This window comes from Brachypodium distachyon, chromosome 3 (assembly GCF_000005505.3).
Source record: "Brachypodium distachyon strain Bd21 chromosome 3, Brachypodium_distachyon_v3.0, whole genome shotgun sequence".
NCBI lineage: Eukaryota > Viridiplantae > Streptophyta > Magnoliopsida > Poales > Poaceae > Brachypodium > Brachypodium distachyon.
In genome coordinates, this window is record NC_016133.3 from 37,930,224 (window position 1) to 37,942,070 (window position 11,847).

Genomic DNA, 11,847 nt, shown 5'->3' on the forward strand with positions numbered 1-11,847 from the left:
ATTCCCCGACCAATCGTTAAATTATGTTTCAAACCTCTATAAAACACATCATTTTCAACTGTCTTTTTGACCCGAAACTTTTTCTACATGCTTGCATATATGTAAGATGAGCCCATACAAAATTTCACGTCATTAGCTTGCATATAATTTACGACCATTTTTAGTTTAAACCTAATTTGAATCATTATGACCTACGGTCGCCCGCCCGTCCAGTCACCACCAACTCCATTTTTTTTTCCGAAAAGGAGGGAGTACCTCTGGCCTCCTCATCGATTGATGCAAACAACCATAGATAGCAAACAAATTTCCTTCAGATATTTAATAGATAGCAAGTAAAAGATATGTTATTCTTCAGATATTTGGAAAGCAAACAAATTACAATGAAAAAGAAGGATAATCGGTACTAAAGAGACGTCATATATATGTATGGAAATTTAGTCACAGAATTCGCAAGGAAATTAAAGGTATCCAAGAAGTGACTAGTGTTGTCTCCTTTCTCTAAAACTAGCTAAATGTCCGTGCTCTGCTACGAAATTAAGAATTTGTATTATGCATGAGTTGTTTAAATGTGTCATTCATATTTTTTTAAATTCCTGATAAATAGGAATTTTGTCAAATACTATTTCTGAAAACAACAATTATCTTGAAAGTCATGAAAACCAATAAGCATAGTCAAAAGATCATGATACGCAGAATGAGTGACAATTAGATGATTTCGTAACCATTAAAGGGTAATCTTGTTGGAGTAAACTCACGACCACCAATCTAGATTTTTATAAGTGTAAAGAATAAGTGTAAAGAAAAAGTGACTATTGTTACTACTAAAAACAAAAGTGACTACTGAGTCGACGACAACTTGAAACTAATATTACCAGCAAAGATCGCCACCTACAATTTCTTTAAAGATTCCGTGATCAAAACTATTATTGCTGACTTATTACGGAGTAACTCAAAACTCTGGTCCAGCTATCCATGCCCGAGCGTACGTACGCGCCATGCATCAGCGTCGGGCTTGCTGCGGCGGCGCCGGCGGAAATGTGGTCGTTCCGGGCCTGGTAGAGCCGGTGCTCTCGGTGCGGGAGTGGAGCTGCGAGGCCGACGGGCGGTTCTCCGCCGTGTAGAAGTTGGCGTGGTTGTACTCCTGGGAGCGCAGGGAGCGCGCGTACTGGTCGCTGAGCGTGTCATTCGTCTGCTGGAGCTGCGCCGCCTGCGCGCGGAGCGCGGCGTTCTGCGTCTCGATGCGGCGGTTCTCCGCCTCCAGCCACTTGTTGTGCGCCTTCGTCCTCTCGTTCATCCTCTTCGTCTCCTCGTCAGCACTCCTAGCTAGGATCGATGATCGACTGCTTCGAAAAACCAACAACAGAATAAGAATGCTCCTAGGAGTAGTACCGATCGATAGTTGTATACTTACGCCGGCCGGTACAAACCTGAAGTTGGGTGATCTGCTTGACTTGACTTGCTGTGAGGGTATAGTGAGAGATGTGCGTTTGGCGTCGATCGATCGGTACTTATGGACGTCTTTCTTCTTTCTATTAGGAAAGGGTGTAATCACGTACGGTAATCTGATTGCATCTTTCAAAAAAAAAAGTTACGGTAATTGCGTTGTTCTAATTACTCCGATCCGTAGATGATACTGATCCGATATTCACGCGATTTGAATACTGAATATCCTATATCGGAAAGCACTTGCCTGGTTTTAAAAAGGCGCAATCCATTTCCTTTCTTTTTGGTTACATAAATTATTATTTGTGGTCATCCTAAGATCTGTGATTTCCTCATCGCCGGTGTTCCACCTCACCGCCTTACAGCTGCCGGTCTCTATCCTCAAGAAAATTGACAAGCTTCGCAGGGGGTGGCTTTGGAAGGGTGAGAATAGCTGTTCAGGTGCTAGCTGCTTGATCCGTTGGCAGGATGTTTGCAAGCCCAAAAGTTTCGGTGGTCTTGGTGTGCTGGATCTTGAGAAATTCGCAACTGCCCTTCGGTTGCGATGGGCATGGCTTGATTGGGATTCGGTTCATCGACCGTGGCATGGATTGGAGGTTCCCACCGAGCCTGATTGGGCGTTGTTCTCGGCCTTGACCTCCATCTCGGTCGGCGATGGGCAGAATATTTTGTTCTGGAAAGATGCTTGGTTCCAGGGTTGCCGTCTTATGGATCGGGCTCCGGCCCTGTTTGCCTGCGCCTCTAGGAAGAACAGAACATTCTCGCAGGCTCTTGAAAATCATCGCTGGATCAGGGATCTTCGTGGTGACCTTTCAGCACAGGCGCTTGGCCAATTCGTTGACATCTTTCATGGGGTTTGCTCCACACAACTGGATTCCGGAACACCTGACCGCATCAGCTGGAAGGTAAACAACTCACATATCTATTCTGCCAGTTCGGCATATCTCGCGCAGTTCCATGGACTTGTGAGGCAGCCCCACAGGAATTTGATTTGGAATTGTCGGGCGCCGGAGAAGTGCAAGTTTTTTGGATGGTTGCTGGTGCATGACAGAATTCCTACCGCCGATTTGCTTGAGACGAGGGGAATCGACAATGACAAATGGTGTCCTCATTGTCTCAGTACGCCCGAGACCGCTTTTCATCTTTGCATTTCATGCAACTTTGCGCGTCAGGTTTGGGCTGGCATCGGTCGGAGGTTTCACATTGATTGCTTTGAGCCAGCGACTTGGTCTGCCCCTTCTTCGATTAAGGAATGGTGGATTGACAGGATGAATGCCTTTTCTGCTAATCGTTCCAAGGCAGAGATCAGGGGAGCCACTGCCCTCTTCCTTCTTACCCTTTGGAACATCTGGAAGGAGCGGAATGGCCAAATTTTCAATTCCTCCAGGCGATCTGCAGGGGCGGTTATCGATCTGATTCATGATGACGCTAGACTTTGGAAGGAGGCTGATAGTTTAGGGCTTGGGGCTCTTCTTTCAGCAAATGATGATGTTCCTTAGGTTTTTCAGTTCAGTTTCGTTTTTTTTACCTTTCTTTCCCTCCCTTCTTGTAACTTGTTTTCTTCCTGGTTGAGTCCTTCTCGACCACTTTGGCAATGAAAAGCACGCTGTGCTCTTTTCATCAAAAAAAAAATTAGAGAAAGAAATTATATTGACAAGTGGTTGGGCTGGACACTACTACAGAAAGACTTATCAGAAATTATATTGATTCTTTCTGTGACGTACATCCAAGAACGGTACTTAGATCTACAACACAATTCACAAGAAAAACACAAAGCAAAATAGTTAGACTAATAATTACCAAGTGGATTAAGGGTTTAATTAACTAAAAAATTGAAATTTGAAGCTAGCTAGGGAGTTTGAAATTGGGGACATTCAAAGAGAAATTAATTGGAGGCCGGAGAGAAAGATCAGGAGGGAAAGAGAGCTCGCAAGGGAGAGGCAAGCTCGGGGACGAGGAGGGCGCAATTTGGCCGGCGACCGAAGCTCATAAAACGGAGCTTCATCGGCGTTGGCGGCTGGATTTAGCTAGCTAGAGGCCAGAGAGAGAGAGATCGGGGTGGGGAAACAAAGGAAAGGGAGGAGAGAGAGCTCGCGAGCCCGGAATTGATGGGGGCCAGCGGCCGAGCTAGCCCAAAAATGGCGGCTCCGGTCGGGGGAGCTCGAGAAGCTAGATTGAAGATAAGAGAAGAGATGGGGCCAGGGGAGAGAGGAAGTAGAGGAGAGGACCTGCTGCTGGGCGCCGCTGCCATGGATTTTGGCCAGGGCTTCGCCGACGCCGGAGGGGAAAGTGGCCGCAACTGGTCAGCAAAGACGCACAACGTGACCAGCTGCGGCTCTGTTCGATCTATTTAAATCGCGACAACATCAATGTCGGTCAAGAAATAGGCGACCGCTAGTGATGATCAGCCGGGTATCTCTAACGGGCGCTCGCGGGCGACCGAGGGTGATGTGCCAAACATCAGTTGCGGTCGCGGAGTAATTATGGGACCGCCACTGATGTGTCCGCGCGTATCACTAGCGGGTGCGTTCGGGCGACCGCTAGTGATGTTAGAAACATGAGTGACGGTCGTCCCTAGAGTGACCGCCATTGATGATACTCGCCACGCGCGCCCGGCATTGATGTTTGGTGGGTCGAAGATGGGCAGACCCCAGTCAATTCATCAGTGACGGTCGGGGACGCGACCGACAGTGATGATGTTCATCACTCACGGTCGCTCCGGACCCGTTACTGATAGACCGTGAGATATAGACCGTTTTGTAGTAGTGGGACATCCACTGGTCCAACCAAGTGAGCTAGGATCACATCCCATTTTCTATTTATCCTGCCTTTATGCAAGATTTAAATCTGTAAAATTAAATTGTAAGCAAATTATTTGAACTAACAAGTCAGTTAACTAGGACCCTGATTACATCTTGAGAACAGACTTCTAACCTCTACAAGCATACGTGCAGACAAAATGCTAATGGAAAATAAAAGACAGGGCGGAAATTTCTTAAGGACAATTTGGACAACTTTTGATGGAAGAGAGAGGATTTTTTACTCCCGAGCACTCTACTCCACAAATCATGGCCGTTCGGCCCCCTTCACGCCCCACGTCCGATTCCTTAGGCTGACGACAGCGGATTCCATTTGTGACCAGGGCAAACGGAGAAAACGCAGGTTGCCGTCAGCTCCACATTGAGTTTAGGTTGGTCCCCCCCCCCCTCTCTCTCTCTCCCCTGCATCCTGCGTCAGGGCTGGGCAACGCCGGCGCTTGGCAGTAGTGGCGATGGACAGCAGCAGGCCATGAAGTCCCGTCTCACATAACGACGAAGACATCAGTGGCCATGATGTCAAGATCCTACATGGATGGTGCCAAATAGGGAGAGCAGTGTGCTCGAGACCAATTCCAACTTTTCTTTTTCTGGAAACAACAAATAACAATGATAAAGTATTGTTGGCGTAAAATGAGATCTGAATGGCAGCCGGAACATAAGGATGTATTTGGTTTTGAGCCAAATCTAGACATGTCAAAATATAGCTCATGAAAATTTGGTGCTTATTTTGTGTCGCCAAAAGTTTGGTTGCCAATGAGCATCTAGTCATCACTCTCACGGATTTTTGACAAATTTTGTCAAATGTGGACTCAAAAATTATTAGCCCAAAATTTGGCAAGCCACAATTTGCCTAGAATTGAGATGTCTATGTGTTGCACGAATCAAGCATACCTTAACTTCCGGTGTCATTTCAGCTGGTGACAGCTCTCTCAGTGGATTGCCGAAGGTGGGTTGATACAGGACGCGTGTCACCGTTGAATTGTTATATTGGCTAGCTCTCAAAAAAGCGAAATGCCTTTTCCTGTAAAAAAGAAAAAGGAAAAGCCTTTCACTGCGTGGGCCTAGGCAAATTGACGGGCCGGGCACGCATTCACCACCCGGTTTGCGACCCGACCGCTTCGCCTTTACAAAAACCAAACTCCCCGTCTTCATCGTCTCCGTACAGGCTCTCTGTCTCCCACTCTCCCACTGGAATGTCTGGACACACCAAACTCCACACACCCCGCCGCCGACGCTTAGGGTTCCGTCCCCAATAATGACCATGGTCGCCATTGCCTGCGTAGTGACACCGGCGGTGGCGCTCAGGCTTTTCGCCGCCGTCTTTGCCGTCGCGTTCTACCTGTGGCTCGCGATTTTGTGGGTCACCTCCGCGAGCTCCCTTATCATGGTCGTCGGGCGCCGCGCGCTGGCTGAGGGTTTCCCGTGCTCTTGGCGGCGTCCACGTTCAACGACATCGCCGGTACCCTCGTTTTGCACCTCGGCCCCGTCGCCCTCATGCTTACCTTCCTGCACTGCATGGCCGGCCCCTGCCCGATGTGCTCCGAGTCCAACGACACCGACGACGCCAAGGAGGTATAGCGGAATAACCTTTGTTTTCCTATGCTTTGAACATCCTATCAGAGCGACTCACAGTAGTTGAAATAGAAATTTACATGTCCACCCTTTAAATCGAGTTTTTTTGTGCGTTGTTCTTCCAGTTAAAATAAGCTCCGTTGTGTAATTAAGAAGAGTAGTTTGTGCTTCTGCAATCGCAAAATCCTGTACATGTGCGTGTGCTCTCAGTACGTCCTTCTGACTTAGTTTCATCTGACTGAACGTCATTCTGCTTTAATTGTAATGAATGTGAAGGAGCCCGCTCAGGAGCGCCCTCGCCAGATACTTGGAGCGATAACCGCCAGTGGATTGCATATTTCTGCGCTTTTCACTTGTCTCATGCTTGCTGCTGATGCGCTCATGGGTACTTCGCCTGAGAAAGGATCTCAGATGGAACGAATTGGTTCTATATTGAAGGAATTGGGGGTATTGGGCGGCAATGCAATTACTTGTTTCATCGTTGTACCTGCTATGGTATCACAGGCGTGGATGGTGCTGCAGCGAGGTTGGGTTGTTCAGGTTTGTACCTGCCATCAGCTTTGTTCTCCTAGTGTTTTTGGCCAATGCAATGTTTTCTATTTATGAGCTTGCTGTTGCTTCTACACTTGATGAGTTGAACAATTTCTTCTGTGTTGCAATCAATTTATTAACTGCAACTGCGTAACACCTCGTGCTGCTAATTTTATTGAGGTGCATCTCAGTTAGACATACATGAATGACTGCTTTCTCGGCTTGGTTCATAAATATTAGATTTGTGAATAGTTGCATTTAACACCAAGCGCCTGTTATACTTATGTTCAGTGATACTTCGGCATCTGTGGCTGGGCAGCTAGAGAGATTGTAACAGGATTTGGGACTGCTGGTCAAAATTGTTTGCAGACGCCCTTTATTGGGGGTACTCTATTGGCATTCAGTATTTTATGTAAGCAGTAAACCCTAAAATAGTCAATGTGCTGGGCCATGAGGCATCTCCCACTTAACTGCAGTGACTTGTTATTTGTCCGTGCCATATTCTATATGTTGCTTACTTCAGTGCTTTATATTTCAGTGAAGATAGGAAAGGTGAACTCATTCAATTATTTTAGTATCAAAAAGTGATCCTACCTTCAATCCTAGCTGGTCATCTACCTGCATGTGCCATTGTTCCACTGTATCATTGTTAGAAGTGCCTTCGACAACACTTGTTGACGTTGTTGTGGGATATTCTCCGCTTCCGCAAATTTTCAACGCCCCTTTTATTTCCCTAAAAATGCGTTATTTTTTAATAGCGATCCACATGGAAACATTCCGGTAGTCTATACGTTCATGATATATGGTGCTTCTTGTGCAAAAACCAAATAAAAATAACACTGTTGGCGGTGATTTTTGGCAACAGATTTGTCATTTCTCAGTCATAAATCTGAGAAATTCTTATTTCTTAGTTGACTAAGTTGCACATCATGAAGAATATATAACTGCCCAGTTGCACATTTCTAGAACTAAAGATGCAAGTTATTTCTGAAATGGGTGAAGACTGCCCAATTTCTGCTGGATAAAGAATGAACAGAGAAGATTGTTGATCTACAAATAATTATTTCTTGGTCGGCTTAGAATTGACAGCTTTGGTAATTTTAGAACCATAGGCATAAGAGTTGCTTGTGAGTTTATTAGGAAACAATATTTAAAAATTAGAACAATACTGTGTATGATAAGTAGATTTGTTTTGGATATGCTGCAGGATGCTACGTACTATTTACATTGAAAATGTTCTGATTCCGCTCTTTATATTATTCTTTTGTGTGTTGTGGACTGCCATGCTTCCATCTGTCCACCAGCCCTCAAGTGTAATGTGTGTGAATATATGGGACTTGTGGTCTCGAGATTGTTTGGTACATATGGGATAGCTGTGGATTAGATCTCTGTAGTCAAGACTCCAGAGTATATTTTGAACTAGTTACCGAGTAAAATTGGTTGGCACTTTTGAGGCACCAATTGTTTCCAGGTTAGGCTGTTAATGCCATGTATGTAGCGCGAAGAGTTTTGCTCTCTATGCTGAGCTTCAGTTGTATCCCCCATAAGGTCTGAGGTTTCACCTAATTGCCATGGTCCAGTTCCAGTTGCCATGGTATTTGCCCTTGTCCATAGAAGGATATTCTGATGATAAGTCTCAATGCAAAACTATGGCAGCAGGGCCGTACCTGAGAATGTAAAGCCCTGTGTTAGGTGTGAAATCAGACCCTTGCACCCGAGAATTCATTGTTCGCTCTTGAGGGCTAGAAGTTATCACGATTGGTTGAAAGAGAGAGTTCTAAACCGCTTATCTTGATGGGTCCAGATTAATCGAATCTACATTAGAAATGTTGCACTTCTTTAAGAGATACACCTATTTTTCCAACCAAATGCACTACAATTTTGTAGCAAAACAACTATTTTTAAATAAAGGCAAACCCCACTTGATAGGTAAATAAGAACACAAGAGTGAGATCTGGAACGCTGTTGTGTTGACAAAGAAACACATGTATAGATGTAAGTGGAATTGATTCGTTCATTGTGAAAATCTGTGTATTCATCAATGATGGTGTGAAACAGTGCTAACACCAAAGTTAATTAGTACCAATTGAGGTTTACGAATAAAATAGGACCCATTTGGGGAAACGGCTGGGAAACCAGCCTACGAAGCGAAGACTATTGCCATGCCAACCATCAAATACGAGCCTGTGCAGCTGCACTTGGTCCACATGTCCCCAACACACGCCTGTATGTCAGATATCCCTAATCCACTATGGTATTTTAGATGACCAAAAGCTGCCTTCTTCCTGCAATGGTCACTACTGTTCTCTTGGCATTTGGCAAGAGGCACTCGGCCCAGTTAATCATGGTCATGGGACTTGGCATGCAGAACCAGGGACTGTTCACTGTCTTCTATAATTTTCTGACAGACTGTCATCATGGGTTTATTATCTTCAGTTGTTGCAAGTTTTAACCTGAAGTCTAAAAGTACAGCTGTTCTATCAGAAAATTTACAAATATTACTACATATGACCTGTTTGTTTGGATGACTATGTCAATGGGAAAAGTAGCATGCTATAGTGCCGCTATAGCATTTGAGAGGAGCTGCCACTACGCGTAGACCTTTTTCTCCACTAGAGCCGCTATGAGCGGCTTAGCATTTAGGGGCGCTATTCTGGAGCAGGTTATCAGATGGCCGAAACTAAAGCCCATTCGATTTACAGTCACTTTTGGCCCAAATCCAGACCCTGTATGCCTAAAACTACTCGTTGTTTACCAAGAAACCTATTCTGCCCTGTTCCCCAGTCTGTTATGCACTTTATGTTATGTTGTTTCCCTGTGTGCTGTTGTGTTAGGCTATCTTAAATTGTCAAGTCCTTTACTCTTTAGTGTGTTTAACTGCTTGCTTTTTTATGCCATATGGACTTGTGTTTTATGCCATGGAGTTTGGTCATTTCCTCTTTGGACAACTATGTGGTTATGCCTGTAATGGTACTTAAAAAGTATTTATATGATATTTCTACTGAATATCTGCTAAAGTCCCTTGTTTCTGGCCATATCTGCCTTTTTTTTTTACAAAACGCTAAATCATTTAGCGGCTGCTATAGCACGCTATAGCGTATGTAGTGCTTGGAGGAGGACGACTCTAGATAACTTAGCGTGATATTTTTCTGATGCACTAGTTCTATTAGAAAACTAAAAATATTAGGGGATTGTGCAGTATTGGCAGAATGGCAGGTGGTGCGTGGAGTGCAGATGAGACTTTTAGATGTATCGTTTGTGCTTGTTCTTTTTATATGTAGCGTACGAATGCTTGTTGGCAACCGGTCTTGTTTTAGCTTGGGCTGTGTGGTCTATCATGCAGTACTCTAAGAAATTGTCAGCACCTTTCTTTAAGCAGTCAGCATTAGATGACCTCAGTGAGTTTTGAATCATCATTTCCGTTAATTGATTTCATGGCCATTGATTAGCTTTCAAAATGTGTATGTGGGAGACTGATTGTATTCCAACGGTTAGAAAATAAAATCAAGTCACCTTATGAAGAAGCATTCCCATACCAAATTAATGTATGTTTAAAATATCAACCACTTTCAGTTTGGAAGGTTAGAAATTCCTCCGTTGATTTATTGATAGAAAAATAAAATGGACTACGCTGTAAGCTCTAAACTCCTTATTTGGTGAGTCAAAGTTACAGAATGTAGAGATATGATATCGAACATAAATATTTGATCCATTACAGCTATATATAATAGATATATTTTCCGTTGTATGCGCTAGAGCATATAATAAATCTAAGGCTTTCTAATGCAAATACATGTCTTGCAGGAATTCACTGTTAGTTTTAGATACTGTATTTTACTGTTCTCAGTGCCTGATCTATCATTTGCAGCTAATGGATGGCTCATCCCCCCCATTAAAATTGACTCTGACTCTGTTTCCTTGGCCATTGCAGTGTCTGCGGACGACAATGCTGCAAAGGTGACACCGGAGTTTATTTACCGAGCAACAACAAGACCCAGCGATGCTACTGTTAAAACAATCAACTGCTCGTCGTTTTCTGAACCACTCTTGGCATGTCATGTGGACATGTGACATAACTACCAGTTTACGTCTAATTGCTAGCTAGCGCACTTTGTAGCTAATTTGGTCTTTGTCATGCCACGGTAGACTTTTCTTGGCACGAACTGAATTCGCTCCCGACGCCTCCTGGATTTGCTGCTGAACTTCCTTGGTTCCTTGAACATTGTGATGATTAGTGGTGGGATCAGACATGCATGCTTAATTAGCTAGTTCTGCGTCTCGTGATGAGTAGTGCAGTCTGCAATTTATCGGTTATGATGTGCGTTTTCATGCCTGTGCAATGGATAGTTGATACGGGCCTGCAACATCTCCGCGGCTGCCGGCCGGATCGATGATAAACTTAGCAACGTCTTAAATGTGGTACCATTTCAAACTCTGCGTGTTCATTTGTGCAAAACCATCAGATTTTACGTGGTGCATGTGTGAATCGAAATAGCTCTATGACAATCTGGATCCTTGTGTCCTCTTAAATTGGAAATTTATCAAAGCATCCGCGCAGTGGTTGGTTCAGGCCATGTAGTTTCTCGCCATTTGAAATGGCATTATCTTGTCTTATCTGTCTGTCGCTAATTGTTTCTCGCCATTTGGAGTACTGAGCACATTGTTCACATAATTGAATATGCTTCCGCAACATACTTCATTAATTTGAACAATCTCTAACCGGGTGCATCTACGAAATTAGGAGATCCCAAACCAGTCCGGGGCTCCGGCAGTCCGGGCACACATTCTGGACTTATAACCGCCACCCATTTGAGCATCGCTTTAAACCCGACCCAAATCCCGTCTCCTCTTCTGCTAAACCCCCACCCCCCCCTCCACGATGATGACGTTGCCCTGGCCTAGGCGGCGTTCCGGCGTCAACGAGCAGGCTTATGGCATTTTTTTAAAACGATCATATGATTTGCCGCCGCCAACGCCCTCATCTTCCGATCCTGTAGTACACGATGTTGTGGGGTGGCACCGCGGGGGCCTTCGTCAAGGTCATCGCCGCTGCGCCTGGGGAGAGGGTTCCCCGTGCGCCCGGTGGCGTCCTTGGTCACGCACTACCCATATACGTTCGCTATACTGCTCGCCCATGTTGCCTTGATGCTCGTTGGTGCGCGGAATGCTCTACATCCCCGACAGTGGCGGATCCACGTTGATGACTATGGGGTCAGATGAACCCACATAAATTGTGGAATTACATTGAGATATAACAATATTTGTTGCCAAAAAATTATGGAATAATCAGAGTTTGTAAGGGGTTGCACCCACATATTCTCTGGCTAGGATCCGCCACTGGTCCCCGACAAAACCCTCAGCAAGGAGGTAATGGTGGAAGAGCTTTTTGGTACCTCTGAATAATTAATCCTATTTGCTCCGAAGAAGTTAATCCGTATGAGTTGTAGCAAATATGATTTTTACATAGGCTCGCTTTAAATTA

At 44.8% G+C, this 11,847-nt stretch overlaps 1 protein-coding gene across 1 annotated transcript; it reads left to right on the forward strand.

The window, feature by feature from the left end:
* Positions 1-5,732: 5,732 nt before the first annotated feature.
* LOC112272041 lies at positions 5,733-10,498 on the forward strand. The gene is made up of 3 exons (XM_024462563.1): positions 5,733-5,834; positions 6,111-6,374; positions 10,297-10,498. The coding sequence occupies exons 1-3, from the start codon at positions 5,757-5,759 to the stop codon at positions 10,324-10,326; spliced, it is 372 nt and encodes a 123-aa protein (XP_024318331.1). The 5' UTR covers positions 5,733-5,756; the 3' UTR covers positions 10,327-10,498.
* Positions 10,499-11,847: the final 1,349 nt, after the last annotated feature.